General features: G+C 42.8%; 2 protein-coding genes across 4 annotated transcripts; one reads left to right on the forward strand and one right to left on the reverse strand.

Moving 5' to 3' along the window:
* Positions 1-24: 24 nt before the first annotated feature.
* On the reverse strand, positions 25-10,101 carry LOC5510834 (U4/U6 small nuclear ribonucleoprotein Prp3). Of its 3 annotated transcripts, XM_048721231.1 has the most exons (11): positions 9,505-10,100; positions 8,455-8,640; positions 7,109-7,377; positions 6,937-7,024; positions 6,388-6,622; positions 5,949-6,092; positions 5,716-5,815; positions 2,875-3,059; positions 1,596-1,774; positions 974-1,160; positions 25-930 (listed from the first exon to the last, which is right to left on the reverse strand). In XM_048721231.1, the coding sequence occupies exons 1-10, from the start codon at positions 10,000-10,002 to the stop codon at positions 1,011-1,013; spliced, it is 2,034 nt and encodes a 677-aa protein (XP_048577188.1). In that variant the 5' UTR covers positions 10,003-10,100; the 3' UTR covers positions 25-930; positions 974-1,010. The 3 variants fall into 3 exon arrangements, with proteins under 3 accessions (XP_048577188.1, XP_032235951.1, XP_032235952.1); XM_032380060.2 differs by having other exon boundaries at positions 25-1,160; XM_032380061.2 differs by lacking the exons at positions 25-930; positions 974-1,160 and having other exon boundaries at positions 1,677-2,458; positions 9,505-10,101.
* A 384-nt stretch (positions 10,102-10,485) lies between these two features.
* Positions 10,486-13,034, forward strand: LOC5510841. The gene is made up of 2 exons (XM_001631255.3): positions 10,486-11,185; positions 12,097-13,034. The coding sequence occupies exons 1-2, from the start codon at positions 10,610-10,612 to the stop codon at positions 12,403-12,405; spliced, it is 885 nt and encodes a 294-aa protein (XP_001631305.1). The 5' UTR covers positions 10,486-10,609; the 3' UTR covers positions 12,406-13,034.
* Positions 13,035-18,476: the final 5,442 nt, after the last annotated feature.

Consider the following 18,476-nt stretch of genomic DNA (forward strand, 5'->3'; position numbering starts at 1 on the left):
TTTAAATAAAAAACAAACACACTCTCACAAATATTGCATTTTATTGCTAAAAGAATGTTTGGTGTACGTGTCACAGAGAATTATGACATGGAATAATCATTGTTTCAATGGTGAGGAGGCCTGGGCACTGTAGCGGGATCAGTTCTGTCCCATTTTAAGCCCAGCGGTTACCAAATGACCATGTTTCTAGTATCATTCATTGTACCCCCCTAGAAGCGGCTCTCTTACCGCCGTTTGCTTTACGAGACTGTTTAAATCGCAAATACTGTTCCGTCAATCCCGGCCTAAACTTTTTCTCCTTTACTGAACGAACAGAATGGACTATTCACTCTTCTAAAAAGAATAAATAATGATTGGAAACAGTCTCTAAAGTTTTATGCTCTTTTTCCAAACACAGTCTTAATGTCTAACACCCGTGATTGGCGGAACAAGGAAAAGGAACAAGAAAGGTTTGGACTTTGTTCGTCGTATGCCAGGGTTATTGTAATGCCAGGGTTATTGTAATGCCAGGGTTATTGTAATGCCAGGGTTATTGTAATGCCAGGGTTATTGTAATGCCAGGGTTATTTTAACGCCAGGGTTATTTTAACGCCAGGGTTATTTTAACGCCAGGGTTATTGTAATGCCAGGGTTATTGTAATGCCAGGGTTATTGTAATGCCAGGGTTATTGTAATGCCAGGGTTATTGTAATGCCAACTCCCCATCACACTTGAGACAGGCTGTCCCTTCTCTCTCGTAACTATCCTCCCATTTGATTTTGGTACACGTAACAGTCAAGCTCGGTTCCGATTGGCTTAATCCTCTGTCCCTTCAAGGTCAAGCTCGGTTCCGATTGGCTTAATCCTCTGTCCCTTCAAGGTCAATCTCGGTTCCGATTGGCTTAATCCTCCGTCCCTTCAAGGTCAAGCTCGGTTCCGATTGGCTTAATCCTCCGTCCCTTCAAGGTCAAGCTCGGTTCCGATTGGCTTAATCCTCCATCCCTTCAAGGTCAAGCTAGGTTCCGATTGGCTTAATCCTCCGTCCCTTCAAGCAGAGATTCTCTTCGTGCTAGGTCCCAATAATGTTCAACTCCGTACTTTTTGAGATGCTCACGAGCAAAAGACTCGGACGGGCATTGCTTGAATTTCCAGTCGCTAAAGCTGCGCTCTCTATTAGTTCCCTGAAAATGAAGAAAACATTTGAATCAGAATTCGACTTAAGAAACTACATGGTACCTTGTTATACCAAAATGGCGGGTGTGACAGCCGATTTGCAAGTGTTTCCGAAAACCTCTAAAGCTCGTTTTATATACTAAAACAATTATACCATTTCCATTTCGGTGGATAGCGACTAAAAATATCTACGTCGAGCCTTCGGCTCTCGGTAGATATTTCGCCACAATCCACCTCAATGGAAATGGCATAATCGTTTATTATACCGAGCATGGTCTAGTACCTTGTTATACCGAGCATGGTTTAATACCTTGTTATACCGACCATGGTCTGGTAGTTATACCAAACATGGTCTAGTACCTTGTTATACCAGCATGGTCTATACCTTGTTATGCCGAGAACATTGTATTGATGATATAAATAGAGAATTTTCTAATATTTACCTCCCAGACTAATGCACACTGGTTAGGTCGCCTGTCCTCGTCATCATTGTCTCGATGTCTCTGTTTTCGTTCTTCTGCCCATTTTATCCGGTGCAGCATAAGACGCTTGAACTTCTTGACTGCTTTAGGGCCACCTTCCACCACCACAAGGTACATCTCCTTGAATACCATCACACAACCTGTAAAAATATACCATCACACAACATCTAAAAATATACCATCACACAACCTGTGAAAACATACCATCACACAACCTGTAAAAATATACCATCACACAACATCTAAAAATATACCATCACACAACCTGTAAAAATATACCATCACACAACCTGAAAAAATATACCATCACACAACCTGTAAAAACATATGTACCATCACACAACCTGTAAAAACATATGTACCATCACACAACCTGTAAAAATATACGATCACACAACCTGTAAAAACATACCATCACACAAAATGTAAAAATATACGATCACACAACCTGTAAAAACATACCATCACACAAAATGTAAAAATATACCATCACACAACCTGTGAAAACATACCATCACACAACCTGAAAAAATATACCATCACACAACCTGTAAAAACATATGTACCATCACACAACCTGTAGTAAAAACATATGTACCATCACACAACCTGTAAAAACATATGTACCACCACACAACCTGTGAAAAACATATGTACCATTACACAACCTGTGAAACACACACCATTACACAACATGTGAAAACATACCATTACACAACCTGTGAAAAACATACCATCACACAACCTGTGAAAACATACCATCACACAACCTGTGAAAACATTCCATCACACAACCTGTGAAAATATATGTACCATCACACAACCTGTAAAAAACATATTATGGACAACTTTTGAAAACCTGCAAAAACATGCCACTAAAACAACTCTTTCTCTTGCTCTCATGATCTCTCAAACTCTTTCTTTCCCCTTCATAGTGTACATAAAAATTTTAAAATGTAGAGCCCATTCGGGCTTAAGTGTATAATAACAACATCTGATTTTGAGACTACATCAGCTACCCTTAGGCAACTTCTAGAGTGGGATGACTGACTCACACACAGCAACTATGGAAACCAGTGACCTGTGGACTTCATGTTTGTTCGTAACATGTGGTTTTTACTGTGTCTAAATAAATGTTTGTATGTATGTAGGAATAATTGTTATTTAGTGAAAGCAGATTCTGATTTTCACACTAAAAAGTTGAGATCAGATAATTGAAGAATAAAAGGCACTAGATTACCTGTTAGGTATAACTGCTGAGCATTGATGTCCACTTTGTATTTGCGCTGAGGATCATGTAGATCATCCACCCTGAACACGGCCACATGGACACCCAGTGATGTGTCCTCCTTTAACTTCTTGACATTCTTGTCACGTCGAGCTTCAGGAGTTAGCTTGCGAGCTGCATTTGCTGCTTCGTGGGCCCTTCATAACAGAGTTTTGCAAGCATGCATTCAGAAGATTTTGCAACATGTGATAGGACAGTGGTACATACTTTGTATTGTACAGTGCCGCAGGGTGTACAGTGCCGCAGGGTGTACAGTGCCGCAGGGTGTACAGTGCCGCAGGGTGTACAGTGCCGCAGGGTGTACAGTGCCGCAGGGTGTACAGTGCCGCAGGGTGTACAGTGCTGCAGGGTGTACAGTGCTGCAGGGTGTACAGTGCCGCAGGGTGTACAGTGCTGCAGGGTGTACAGTGCTACAGGGTGTACAGTGTACTGCAGGGTGTACTGTACACAGTAGTATAGCAGCAGTATAGCAGGGTGTACAGTGCTGCAGGGTGTACAGTGTACTGCAGGGTGTACTGTACACAGTAGTATAGCAGCAGTATAGCAGGGTGTACAGTATTGCAGGGTGTACAGTGTACTGCAGGGTGTACAGTGCTGCAGGGTGTACAGTGCTGCAGGGTGTACAGTGCTGCAGGGTGTACAGTGTACTGCAGGGTGTACTGTACACAGTAGTATAGCAGCAGTATAGCAGGGTGTACAGTGCTGCAGGGTGTACAGTGCTGCAGGGTGTACAGTGCTGCAGGGTGTACAGTGCTGCAGGGTGTACAGTGTACTGCAGGGTGTACTGTACACAGTAGTATAGCAGCAGTATAGCAGGGTGTACAGTGCTGCAGGGTGTACAGTGCTGCAGGGTGTACAGTACTGCAGGGTGTACAGTATTGCAGGATGTACAGTACTGCAGGGTGTACAGTACTGCAGGGTGTACAGTGCCGCAGGGTGTACAGTATAGCAGGGTGTACAGTGCTGCAGGGTGTACAGTGCTGCAGGGTGTACAGTATTGCAGGGTGTACAGTACTGCAGGGTGTACAGTATTGCAGGGTGTTGTACAGTACTGCAGGGAGTACAGTACTGCAGGGTGTACAGTATTGCAGGGTGTACAGTGCTGCAGGGTGTACAGTGCTGCAGGGTGTACAGTGCTGCAGGGTGTACAGTGCTGCAGGGTGTACTGTACACAGTAGTATAGCAGCAGTATAGCAGGGTGTACAGTATAGCAGGGTGTACAGTGCTGCAGGGTGTACAGTGCTGCAGGGTGTACAGTACTGCAGGGTGTACAGTGCTTCAGGGTGTACAGTGCTGCAGGGTGTACAGTGCTGCAGGGTGTTGTACAGTACTGCATGGTGTACAGTGCTGCAGGGTGTACAGTACTGCAGGGTGTACAGTATTGCAGGGTGTACAGTACTGCAGGGTGTACAGTACTGCAGGGTGTACAGTGCCGCAGGGTGTACAGTATAGCAGGGTGTACAGTGCTGCAGGGTGTACAGTGCTGCAGGGTGTACAGTATTGCAGGGTGTACAGTACTGCAGGGTGTACAGTATTGCAGGGTGTTGTACAGTACTGCTTGGAGTACAGTACTGCAGGGTGTACAGTATTGCAGGGTGTACAGTGCTGCAGGGTGTACAGTGCTGCAGGGTGTACAGTGCTGCAGGGTGTACAGTGCTGCAGGGTGTACTGTACACAGTAGTATAGCAGCAGTATAGCAGGGTGTACAGTATAGCAGGGTGTACAGTGCTGCAGGGTGTACAGTACTGCAGGGTGTACAGTGCTTCAGGGTGTACAGTGCTGCAGGGTGTACAGTGCTGCAGGGTGTTGTACAGTACTGCATGGTGTACAGTGCTGCAGGGTGTACAGTGCTGCAGGGTGTACAGTACTGCATGGTGTACAGTGCTGGATGGTGTACAGTACTGCAGGGAGTATAGTATTGCAGGGTTTACAGTACTGCAGGGTGTACAGTGCTGCAGGGTGTACAGTGCTGCAGGGTGTACAGTGCTGCAGGGTGTACAGTGCTGCAGGGTGTACAGTGCTGCAGGGTGTACAGTGCTGCAGGGTGTACAGTGCTGCAGGGTGTACAGTGCTGCAGGGTGTACAGTGCTGCAGGGTGTACAGTGCTGCAGGGTGTACAGTGCTGCAGGGTGTACAGTGCTGCAGGGTGTACAGTGCTGCAGGGTGTACAGTGCTGCAGGGTGTACAGTGCTGCAGGGTGTACAGTGCTGCAGGGTGTACAGTGCTGCAGGGTGTACAGTACTGCAGGGTGTACAGTACTGCAGGGTGTACAGTGCTGCAGGGTGTACAGTACTGCATGGTGTACAGTGCTGGATGGTGTACAGTACTTCAGGGTGTACAGTACTGCAGGGAGTATAGTATTGCAGGGTGTACAGTGCTGCAGGGTGTACAGTACTTCAGGGTGTACAGTACTTCAGGGTGTACAGTACTGCAGGGTGTACAGTACTTCAGGGTGTACAGTACTGCAGGGTGTACAGTATAGCAGGGTGTACAGTTTCGCAGGGTGTGTAGCATCACAAGGTGTGCAGTATTGCAGGGAGTACAGTATAGCAGGGTGTACAGTATTGCAGGGCGTGCAGTATTGCAGGGAGTATAGTATTGCAGGGTGTGTAGTACCACAAGGTGTGCAGTATCGCAAGGTGTGCAGTATCGCAGGGTGTACAGTATTGCAGGGTGTGCAGTATAGGAGGGTGTACAGTGTTGCACGGTGTGCAGTACTGCAGGGTGTACAGTATAGCAGGGTGTACAGTAAAGCTGGGTGTTTCTAAACATGTCACTTACATACAGACTTACTTTTGCCTTTGTGCCATCTGTGCGCGGACATGAGCCTCGACTTTTGTCGGATCTTGAACAGCCTCATTACCGAGAACACGCATCAAGTTGGAGATTTTCACTAGGAAATAAGAAAAAAATACAACTTTAAACCATGTTAAATACCTAGAAAATGACCCTCTGTACACCTGTGTGAGAAGGGATTCTATCCATGTCTGTCTGTCTGTCTGTCTGTTTCTGTCCAACAGAAGTACCTTTAGGAGGGGGTGGTGGTTCAAGGCCTAGCCTGATTTTCTCGGTTCTTTCTTTCTCCACTTCTCTTCGTCTCTGTGTTCTCATTTTCTTTCTCTCTTTGCTAGTTAACATGATGGGTACTGTAGGTGGTTCTTTTGGTTCAGCTGTGCAAATAGAAGCATTTCAGTATCAAAGCCTGTGGGTCTGGCTTACATGACAAGTTAAGTTAAGTTTTAAGTTTTAGTTAAGGCTATGCAAATGAGATGTTCGTAACAAACTGTGTAGGAAGTTTGCTATAACCCTGTGACATCCTGAAAAACATGTTTTTTTTCCTGAAAAGTAACACAATTACAGCTTAAGAAATCATTTCAGTGCAAGTTTTGCATTGTTCATGTTCAGCCCACTAATCAACCAATAAGAGTATACGGTGGCATTTAGCTGTATAACAGAGTATGATACCTGGAGGATGTTTTTGCACAGGATGCTCAACCAATGCTGTAATTCCATTTAGAGATGGGTAGTTGTCGCTGTATTTCCCATCTGGGATGATCACACGATCCCACCATTCAATATCTGGGATGTGCTTTTCTTCAACATCTTTGTTTGGGGCGATCAGGGCCAGTTTTGTTGCAGATGAAATGCCTGTCTTTTTAGCGACAGCTGCTATTTGCTTCTGCAACTTTTCCAGTTGGGTCTAAACCAAACGCATGGAAAGCATGTTAATTTGTTGTTATAACCCCTGGCATAGCCAGGTGAATCAGCAAGGGAATGCTGGGGATTCACTCTAAGGCACATTCTTGCGTGATGCACAACCAGCCTTAACATTGAAGGGTGATGTAATCTTTCCTTTATTCTTTTCAGCATTACTGGTGGTGATTGCACTGGATTTTAAAAGCTTTACAGTTTACTATGTATCTCCTTTTACATGCTTGCATCAGAGTAAGATGCAGAAGGGGTGAATAACACACAAAATAGGGCAGTTATTAGAGTAAAGACTAGATATCTCACCTTTGTACGGATTCTTTGTGCCACTTGTTGGAACTTCCCCTTTTCATGAAATTTAAATGTTCTCTTTGGACGAACTGCTGCAGGAACACTACGAGCAAAACAGAGCATATTGATGACATGTTGTTTATAAGCTTACAGTAGCCTAATGCTTAATTTGTACTTTACTACTTACGTCACTCGAGGGTCAAAGTAACTTCTCTCAGTGAGGTCCTCTGAGGGTTTCTCGACTTTAAACTGTTCTCGTTTCTTGGCCCTGATATTGGCCTTGAGTGTAGGCATTCGGCTTGAGAGCTGGACGGCTTTTCCTGTGGCGTCTACTGTCCGTCCTGTTGAGTCCAGGATCAGCGGGCTCGGCTTCTGGTCTTTGAGTGAGTGCTCAAGGTTGATCAGCCCAGATTTCACTAAGGTACTACCAGCACTTGAAATTGACCCGCCAGAAAACTGTAAACAATATCAAAATGTTTTTTGTAGTTATTTCAGGCAGGTTTGATTGAAAAATGCCTATATACGCAATGCCGTACATCTTAATTTTGCATAATGACATATTACATTGCAAAATACTTTTTTTACTCATAGTAATTAAGGTGTCAAGCGGCGAGGGCATTGAACAATAGGGAATTAGTGGGAAATGTAGTTAGTAATTAGTGGTTATCTACTTAGTGATTAGTATTCCTTGAGAAAAACAATGAAAACACAGTTGCAACTTAGGGAATACTAAGCACTAAGTAGATGACTACTAATATATTACTAACTACGAACCTCACAAATGTTTTTTTAAAACCATGTGCTTTTTTTCCCGGGACGGGAAAATCATTTGGCCTTTCAGTATTGCCTAATGATGTTGAAAACTTGTTGACAACCATACAATATCTCCAACAGTAAGATATTATTTTAATTGTTTTACATTTAATGTTGTTGATTTACAAGTGACATCTAGTATAAAGCCATTTTGAAATCTCTCGGGGCAGTGTTAATTTTTTAAAGAAAGTTAGATAATGTCCACTTGTGTTCTATAAAATATAGGTAACTCATTAACAATATTTGTTAATTCGTGCCCTAAACCCCATAGAACACGAGTATCCATTACAGTATCTAACCCTTACTTGGCAATCTCTCTGAAAAAGGAAATCGGAGAGATATAGTATATGAATTTCTAAGCGCATTTTAATTCTGAATTTGTATGCAACATGGAACAACATTGAAGGGTTAAAATTATTTGACAACAACAAAGATACTATAGTTGTGGTTGATAGTAAATGCCATATATTATTGTTGACCTGTATTGTTAGCTCTTCCTTTTATTTTGATCACATGTAAAGTGCAAGAGATAACCTTGAAAACTTGTGTTCGAGCTAATACACAACCTCGCAATCTGATACAAAAACAAACTGAATTGACAACTGCTAAGATCTCTATACAGTACTGCAAGAGGAAAAAAAGAGAAGGCAAATGAATTTGCAACTTTTACAAAATCTAAAAGTCTGCACTGCTTTACTATTTCCAACACTTTCAACTAACCAGGTTCGGCTTGCTTGCCAGTTGTTCTTGAATCTTTTTCTGGAGTTCTGCAGCTTTGCGTGCCTTCTCGATGGCGTCGTTCATAAGTCTCTGCTGCTCCATCATGCTGGGCGGGGCTGAAGGCCCCATGACAGGGACAGGAGCTCCTCCAGCCACTGGCACAGCAGGTCGCACTTGCTGAAGCACCTGTATTACAGAAAAAATAGTTTTATTCATTAAGAACCAGGTACAGAAAAACATCTGAAAATATGCCTACCAGGGGTTAATTTGGACAATGTTGCTCAGTTACCCCAAGCTCAAATGGAAGAACGAATTAAGGAGAAAAATAACTGGGAAACTTTGTGAGGACAACAATATGGTTGTTTATTTTTTTCGCCAAGTTTTAATTTAGCTAACAGCACATTGGGTAGTCCTGGGGTGAGTGGGTGAGAGCTAAAATCAAACCATGCCTACCTTAACATACCCACCCAAAATCAAGACAATGAAAAGAGTCTGACTAGGACAACATTTTCTTGTGTGGATTCTGCATACAATTCACACACTTTTACTGCATGGAAAGCCATTAAGTGAACTCTGTGTGTGCAGTTTTCCTTTGTTATGCAGTTTGTGTCGATAGTAATTAAAGTGTACAGTGGTGTGACCACATCGCAGAATAACGAAAGTCAACACAACGCTTGATTACTTGGATAAGTATGTAAAAGCTAGCTGACAACAAAATCAAGATTTTGTAGATCATATAACATTCCTGCATAACAAAGGAAAAATACAAGCACTGATTGTGTAGTACATTCAGGGTTTTACACCAAAACTACACTACACTTAAACTACAAGCAGAAAACATGTGTGACATTGTTAAGATTCTTCCAAGCAGTAATGTATCCGCTTAACAGACATTAGGATTTACAACCGCAGAGAGTCTACAACGGTGCACATGCAATATTACAGCACGCACTTCCATAATTTCGTTAAAGCACCAGCATTATGTAGGCCAACATAGATTCTGGCTAATAACTAATAAGTTGCTAATGGACATCTGGAGGCCAGCCTCACCTGAAGCTGTCTCTTCCTCTCTTCAATCTGCTTCTTCATATTCGCCAACATTTCCGACACCTGAGAGCTATTAAGATGAGTAGGACCGTCCATTGGTTCTGGAATGGCAGGGGGGAGGGGTTCGTCATCGTCTTTCAGAGCGTCGAATCGACTCTGTTTACGTTTGACTTTAGACTCCGCAGGCTTCTCGTCTGCGTTATCATCACCAAAGACATCTTCTAACGTCCGCTTTTTACTCTGAGATCCCTTTTGGGGACCAGAGTGTTTAGAAATTCTTATGCTTTCGACTTTATCAAACAAATCATCCACAAACTGAGGCGCTAAGTCATCAAGGAGCGAGGCGAGTTGCTCTCGTGACGAGCGTTTGTCCAAGTTTTTGGACACACAATACAGAGCAGCGCTTACAACAGACTTCTCGCTGAAACCAAGGCGTTTGCGAACTTTGTCCTCGATCCATGGCTTGAGTTCTTCTAATTCCCGTTTACTAATAGTAGACATGCCCGTAGTTGTGGATAAAACAGTGTGCCTCTATTCTAGGAAGAAATATTGAACCATGCTTTAGCCGCCATTTTGAAACGCAAGTATAACGTCGCGCGCATGTGCAGAGCGTGTATGTGCTGCGTTTATTGCTGGCTCACAAAATACACAGCCCTCCCGGAATCCTAAGAAAGTAGAAAGAATATTTTTCGAATGTTGTGAAAGAAAGTAAATTACTGGATTATTGGTAAAATAAAGCAACTATTGCTGGCAAAATCTGCCGGTTTTACATTAACAATATAATTACCTCACATAGGTATAAATTTATAAAATAACTAAGCGTTCCCAAATAAGTAAAAAAATCACAGTTTTTTACAGCTAAAACATACAACAAAGAGCACTCTGGAATGATTTTTAATCATTAGTCGTACTGCTTTCATCATGACATCTCCCCTTTTTTCAGTTTTTTTTATCGTCAATGTTGTGACCGGGATAGTCTGGGTTCTAATAGGGAGGGGTGGTCACGCCGAGTCTCGACTCAAAAGCTTCGGCCATTGCAGTCGCTGTGCAAGTTTACGATCGTAAAACTCCGAATAATCCAGTACACCACCCTCCCCAACAAACAGCGATGAGTGAGACAGAGACTGCAGTGGAGAATGCTGAAGACAGCGTCGCCAAAGAGCCCGAAGTAGCTGAGGAGCCGGCGAAAGAACAAGAACCACCGAGCGATTTGCCAGACACTGCACTCGAACAACCAGCCGAGGCCAGTACTGACAAAAACGGTGAGACAGAGGTAGTAGTAGAGCCACCAAAGAAGAGACAGAAGAAAACTAAGACCCCCCAAAAAGCCCTGATAGAGCCAATTCCTAACGATCGCTACCCGTTTGCTAGAAGTCGAGGAATCAGGATCTTTAGCGATCGCGAGATTGAATCCCAGGACGCGGAGATGACAAGGGAATACTGGACTTTCTGGAACATGACGGCAGAGGAGTTATGCAGTGATCGGGCTTACAATGACTGGGGGAAGAGAGACCTCAAGCTTTATATTGACGCTGCGTGGATCATCCACAAAACCTACATGCAAGAGGTACTCGAGAGACAGCTAGCCGAAGGTTTGACAGAACTAAACGAGAAACATGGCTACGCAGAACTTCCTCAACGACTCAAGACTCAAGACCAGAACGTGACCACATGTCTTTCAAAGGTAACACTGCATATTACCATGATTCTTTTTTTACTACTTGTGTATTTTATATCGATTGTTTGTTTTACCAGTTTTGGTTGAATTTATCAGGACCTCTCAGACATTGTTTACATTGACACAAAAGTGAAGCTTGTTTATTCATTGTCATTGTGTTCGTTCATTGGGTTCAGGGGAGGGCATTCAGGGGGGGGGGTATTGTGAGCAGTTTATATCTAAATAGAATTGTCTGATTTATGGCCAAACAGCCCCCCCCAATCTTAATCCTGGCTACATACCTGTCGGCTCAACCCTTTTTTGTGACCCATTTTCATCAAGCATAAAAGGGTCATTTTTGTAGAAGTTTGTTCTTTCAAAAATTCAAGTGCAAAGGCAAAAAAAGTGCTTGATCTTTTTGCTTTTATATGGATTATGATTCTCACTTCTGTTGCACTTTCACTCGCACGTCTGTGACAGTTATAATTATGCAAAATTTAAATAAAGATGTAAAGGTACACAATTATTTTTGATCTATCAGATAATTTTTAATATTTTTACTTTAAAAATACTGTATCTGCTTGAAGAATAACTAGGTTTGATACCTATGATATCAATACCTGAAACCCCCTTTCAGTAATTCCTGGCTGCATGTCAGAAGAAAAAGAACAAATGGAAAGGACAAGTTCTTCCCATAACCTTTTTTCTCTTTCAGCTACCATTTTGTCGTCCTAGCAAACACCAAGTGTGAGAAAGCATCCATTTCCATCCCCTAATTTTGGAAGGCTGTTGCAAAATTCTCAATATAATTTAGTAAATGATTTCATATATTTCATAAGATCAATAACTACCGTAATGTGTGAAAAGTCACAGCCTAGCGTCATTGTTTAAAGCTGACTCCAATCTAAACATGATCAATTCTCTTGTATGTTCAATAGCTACAAGATGCAACTGCCAACTTGAACCAACTCAATTTAGAGTTGACCAAAGTGCGTGGCAAGCACCTCAATCTGAAGCAGCGTGTGACAGGAGAGGGTTATACACGGGAAGCTAAGGAGGAGGAGGTTCGGCAAAGCAATAGGCAGGTAGGCGAACTAGAGAAGAATCTGTATGAAGGCATGTCTGAGGTTAAACGTCATCAGGACTCTATGAAAAAAGCGCTGAACAGAATGAAGAACTTAATTTTTAAAGCAAGATCAGACCGACCTGTACAGGATGCTTCAACATCCACTGCAGCTTGCATTTGAGGTGTATAGCTCTATGAAGTGAACCTTGACATTGATCCTTGTTCTTGATCTGTGCCAGCCATTTATTCCTCAGGATGAAAGGAGAATTCATTAGAACTTCGAGCATGGCATTGCCAAGCCCACAACCAAAAATCATGTGCCAGAAAAATTTAAATTATTTAACAAAGTTTTAGTTAGGAAATTGGTTAGGGTATAACTTGAAATATAGTTAAATTAATTCTTTTACATGTACTATTCATATAATTGAATTGAATTGAAAACATTACCTTTTGGAGAATTCAAAATCAGTTTTAGAAGCGTCCACACCCTTTTCTGGTACAAGATTGTTGACACCATTTGTGGAAACTGCTTGATGTTCTTCTGGATGTTGTCTTTAGGAAGACAAAAGGGACATGTCCCTGGCTGGTTACAAGAATCCAAGGTCCTATTTTAGAGTTATACACAGCTGGTGTTTTAAAAATAGACTTATTTTCTTTGAGAATAAGATTCACTTGATCCAGTCATAGCTTCACTATTTCTTGTAAAATCTGTTATGTTGTTGTTATTATTATTATTTTATCATTGATAATATTGAATGCATGAAAACCAGGCCTCCATTGTGTAAGATGTAATAAAGCACTTTATGTCTCTGTCTCTGTTGTAATCACTTTTTCGTGAAGATTAGCAAATATTTAACAGATATCCCTTAACACTGAATGGCTCGGGGCTAGTAGCTTATGAGACCTTACTTGGCACTATTCATTTAGTAAAAACACATGAGCGGGCACTTTTTCCATCTGATGGGGTATAACTACTAGTGGGTCAACCTAATCAGCCCATAACCACAATCATTTATTTCTTCATGGAGTGTGTTTGAGCACTCTTAGTAAAACATCCTGTTAATTATCAGAACCTCAACTGGTTGGATTAAGACACTTGATTGTTTGATTGATTGAAAATTTTGGGGAGCGAAAAGATTGTCCCTATTACCCCACCCCTGCTTAAGTCTTCTTCATATATGAAACCATTATGCAGAAAGTTTATTATTATCCAATTATTTGTAAGGCAAGCAAATAATCTATCTGTTTACTGTAAACTTCGTGATATCGGAATATTCCAGCAGAGAAGTCATTTCTTTTTATTTTTTGTATATTTTTTCCTTATTTTTTCTTTATAATTGTTTAAGAATTGCTATGAGATTTTTTGCGGGCGCGCCAGGGGTCTCTTTGTCGCAGTAAATACTTTCCTGTACTCAAAGAGACCGTAAAGTTATTTGGCTAGATCTTGAAGGCTTTGCTTGGTACTTAGCGAATTGTTTTTCTTTTTCATAAAAGAACGTTTATTAAGATTTAACACCACAACTGTCAAGACCACAATGTCTCCAAGTGTGAGGGATAAAAGACCGTTAAAAGAACAAAATTGAAAAACATTTAATTCAAGCTTTGTCATATCGTGAGAACCAGCCACTAGAATAAAAAAGCAGACTGCCCTGAAGAAGTCTTATTAAAGACGAAGATTTGGCAGAGTCGATTTCCAGTTTTTGGTGTATTGTGAGAACCAGCCAGCCAGGCAGATACAAGACGTGACATTCCGCAAGACGTCTTCTTGGGTTCAAGTTCAGTTTTCGTTGTTGACTCGACGATGTCGCACTCCAAGAAATCGTCTCTCCTGATCCTAACTCTACTGCTTCCCATTTTCTCTGTTGGTTTATCTGGTCAATTCGTAACGGCCTTCTGGTTCCCGGGGAGAGTCGATCAAGTTCACTAAGTTTTCATCGAGGTGAAAGACTCCGGGGATCTCCAATTAAGGCTGCCCTAGTCGCTGACGATTTTTCGTGTATTCGGGAATGCACCCGGGAGAGTCGTGCCCAGGACAACGTGTCGCTCAGTCAACTTCAGAAAGATCAAAGAAACGAACAGACTCCACCTATGCGAACTCATGGCTGCTACTGAGAAGTCTCTTGCACATGACGAACAGTGGGACTCGGTAATCGTTTTTCCTCGGGTAGCTCATACTTGCGCACATGCCAAGCAATCATTAAGATTCTATTTACTACCAACCTAGCTTTGCATTTTTTCTCTATTCTGAACAAAATAAAATGCAGAGGTCTCCTAAAACATTGATTCGTTATTACGAATCGCCTGTTATGAAAAATAAAAAAAAAATTTGTCGATGCACAAAATAGCATAAACAAATTATCATAAAAAAAAGAAGATCGTGAACTTCCTTGAAGTAACAATAGACCTAAACACAGGTAAATTTAAACCATACTCCAAAGCCAGCGAATATACCACAATACGTGCACAGTAGTCCAACGGATATGTGCAGATTTTACCTTGAATTGCGCACTTTTTGCTAAAGTTATCAATTTCAGCATAGTGATAGTTTTTGATACCTCTTACAAGATAGGCTATAGAGCCAAGCTCAGTTCGGCTTTAATTTCTGATTAATAATGAATATTGATTTGGCCGCCATTTTGAACCGGAAGTAAACTAACTTTTTCCAAAAAAATAAATAAACTCGCACATTTTAAGAAAGATTACTCATAGACAAATAAAATATAGGTCAGAGAATGCATCTAAACAAAAGAACTCTTAAAGTAACAAGATTTTTTTAATTTTTGTAACTTTTAGGGTGACAGCGATTTTGAACAGAGTAAATACTGGCACGCTTGTTTTACTTTGCGCCTTTAAACAAAAATATAAAAAAAACTTGTTTCAGGAGTAGTTTAGGGTCATCTTTTCAAGATAAGCTATGGAGCCAAAAGAAAATCTGATTTAATCACGGATTATCTTGGGATACCAAAATGGCCGATAATTTAATCCGAAAGTGAAAAGAAGACACAAGCAACTGCTTATGCGACAAGCCTGGTGGGGATACCAAGTACCCCGGGAGCGGGCCGCTCCACCTATTGACTTCAACGTCTGTAAACAGCGGCGTAGCCAGAATTTTTAACAGGAGGGGGCCCAAAAGGCCATTTCAAGGCATTTTTTTCCTGTATTTTAGATGATTTCTCATACATTTACTTTATTTTTTGCTGCTAGAAGGGGGGGGGGGGGGGGCGGACCCCTGGGCCACCCCCCTGGCTACGCCCCTGGTAAACGACCGCACACATGTGTGCAAGTGCTACAAGATGAACAGTTTCTAACAGTAGGAACTGTTAATCTGGTGGCCTCGGGTGTGCACTTATCACTCTTCTTGCCTGTCTTCCTTTTTCTACAGAAGAGTCAAAGGAGTATCTCGCCAATTAGAATTTCACTCATTTACAGGTGATACTATAAACTGTCGTGCGGGTAGGGGGAAAGGCAGTACTTGCTGTATTCCCTGAAGCCCCAGATGGTCTTCGACAGCTAGCCTTCAGGCCAGTTAAGATAAAAGACAGAATGTTTGGCAACACTTGAGCGCTTTCCACTGCTTCTATACAACCGAACAGTACAGAGAATATCGGAAGTAGACAAGGCAAGAATGCAGCTCTTCGTGAAGAAAGGAACAGCATTTGATGTCATTCTACCGAAGAAGGCAGCTATCTTACAAAACACCAAGAAAGCTGCCTTTCAAGCAGGCCATTGTTGGGGGCAAGCACTCCTCCCTGTCTCAATACTTCAGTCTTTTTAGCACAATGGACAACAGTTGCCATAACCGCTTTGGACAAACGCTACTAAGGCTTTCCTAGGCGTGCCAATAAGCCAAAGAAGTATTAGATGATGAACCAAGAGCTATTAGATGCAAGATAGGCTGCCCAGCACGCTGCACTTGCACCAAAGCCAGCTTGAAATGCCCTTTGCAGCTCCACTGAATCGTATAACGATAAAGCTGTAAGATATTTGAACTGCATTAAATAAAGAAAACAATTCCCATCGGAGTTTGTTATTACGTTAGACCGACGTATTATGAACCACACTCTTTTTGTTTTAAAAGAATCTATTTTTAAGAACGTCCAGCCTGACTAAGATTTCACTAATTTTTAACAAAATGCCGAGGCTCACATAGCAAGAAAACATTTTCTTTATATTAAATTGGTGCATTAATCATTTGTGCAATTCTATTTTTAAAAAATGCTTCTTTGCTAATTCGTATATGCATTTATCTGGTTTGATTAGAGTGTGCAGAAACAGGTTTGGAAAACCTACTTCCGGTTTTAAAAAAAGGGAAAATTAATAGCAGAAACCTAATCAGTTTTGCCTTTTTTTACAACTTAAAAGTATTAAATGGATTTCATATATATTTTAGTCGTAGACTTTTAAACAAGATGTGCATCTCTGTGCTTTCAAAAATGCCAAATTTAATCTCCAGTGCAAAATGGCTGCAATAAATATTATAATAAACCATATTAGTCGGTGATAAAAGCCGATTTTATCTTGGCTCCATAGCTTATCTTATAGAGGTTATAAGATAAAATTGGTTTCTTCTGCTAGAGGGCGCGGGGTGAAATAAACGTCCGAGGTTTTACTTTCGACTACTTCCGGACACATACACCATAGCAGGGGCTCATCAGCATCGACACACACACACCATAGCAGGGGCTCAAGAGTACACGACACACACCATAGCAGGGGCTCATCAGCATCGATACACACACCATAGCAGGGGCTCAAGAGTACACGACACACACCACAGCAGGGGCTCATCAGCATCGACACACACACCATAGCAGGGGCTCATCAGTACACGACACACACACAGCATAACAGGGGCTCATCAGTACACGACACATACACCATAGCAGGGGCTCAACAGTACACGACACATACACCATAGCAGGGGCTCAACAGTACACGACACACACACCATAGCAGGGGCTCAACAGTACACGACACACACACCATAGCAGGGGCTCAACAGTACACGACACACACACCATAGCAGGGGCTCAACAGTACACGACACACACACCATAGCAGGGGCTCAACAGTACACGACACACACACCATAGCAGGGCTCATCAGCATCGATACACACACCATAGCAGGGGCTCAACAGTACACGACACACACCATAGCAGGGGCTCATCAGCATCGACACACACACACCATAGCAGGGGCTCACCAGCATCGACACACACACCATAGCAGGGGCTCACCAGCATCGACACACACACACCATAGCAGGGGCTCAACAGTACACGACACACACACCATAGCAGGGGCTCAACAGTACACGACACACACCATAGCAGGGGCTCATCAGCATCGACACACACACCATAGCAGGGGCTCACCAGCATCGACACACACACACCATAGCAGGGGCTCAAGAGTACACGACAAACACACCATAGCAGGGGCTCATCAGCATCGACACACACCATAGCAGGGGCTCAACAGTACACGACACACACACCATAGCAGGGGCTCAACAGTACACGACACACACACCATAGCAGGGGCTCAACAGTACACGACACACACCATAGCAGGGGCTCATCAGCATCGACACACACACCATAGCAGGGGCTCACCAGCATCGACACACACACACCATAGCAGGGGCTCAAGAGTACACGAAACACACACCATAGCAGGGACTCATCAGTACACGACACACACACCATAGCAGGGGCTCATCAGTACACGACACACACGATAGCAGGGGCTCAACAGTACACGACACACACACCATAGCAGGGGCTCATCAGTACACGACACACACCATAGCAGGGGCTCATCAGCATCGACACACACACCATAGCAGGGGCTCATCAGTACACGACACACACACCATAGCAGGGGCTCATCAGCATCGACACACACACCATAGCAGGCGCTCAACAGTACACGAAACACACCATAGCAGGGGCTCTTAAGTACACGACACACACACCATAGCAGGGGCTCATCAGTACACGACACACACCATAGCAGGGGCTCATCAGCATCGACACACACACCATAGCAGGGGCTCATAAGTACACGACACACACACCATAGCAGGGGCTCATCAGCATCGACACACACTCACCATAGCAGGGGCTCATCAGCATCGACACACACACCATAGCAGGGGCTCATCAGTACACGACACACACACCATAGCAGGGGCTCATCAGTACACGACACACACCATAGCAGGGGCTCATCAGCATCGACACACAC

Source organism: Nematostella vectensis, chromosome 13 (assembly GCF_932526225.1).
Source record: "Nematostella vectensis chromosome 13, jaNemVect1.1, whole genome shotgun sequence".
Classification (NCBI taxonomy): Eukaryota; Metazoa; Cnidaria; class Anthozoa; order Actiniaria; family Edwardsiidae; genus Nematostella; species Nematostella vectensis.

Excerpts from the sequence above, each read along its gene's own strand:
- LOC5510834 (XM_048721231.1), bottom strand. The coding sequence starts at position 10,002 with ATGTCTACTATTAGTAAACGGGAATTAGAAGAACTCAAGCCATGGATC. Across the intron at positions 3,060-5,715 it reads CAGATGGCACAAAGGCAAAA|GGCCCACGAAGCAGCAAATG; the intron begins GTAAGTCTGTAT and ends TCTGTTATGAAG. Across the intron at positions 1,775-2,874 it reads TCAGCAGTTATACCTAACAG|GTTGTGTGATGGTATTCAAG; the intron begins GTAATCTAGTGC and ends ATATTTTTACAG.
- LOC5510841 (XM_001631255.3), top strand. The coding sequence starts at position 10,610 with ATGAGTGAGACAGAGACTGCAGTGGAGAATGCTGAAGACAGCGTCGCC. Across the intron at positions 11,186-12,096 it reads TGACCACATGTCTTTCAAAG|CTACAAGATGCAACTGCCAA; the intron begins GTAACACTGCAT and ends TATGTTCAATAG.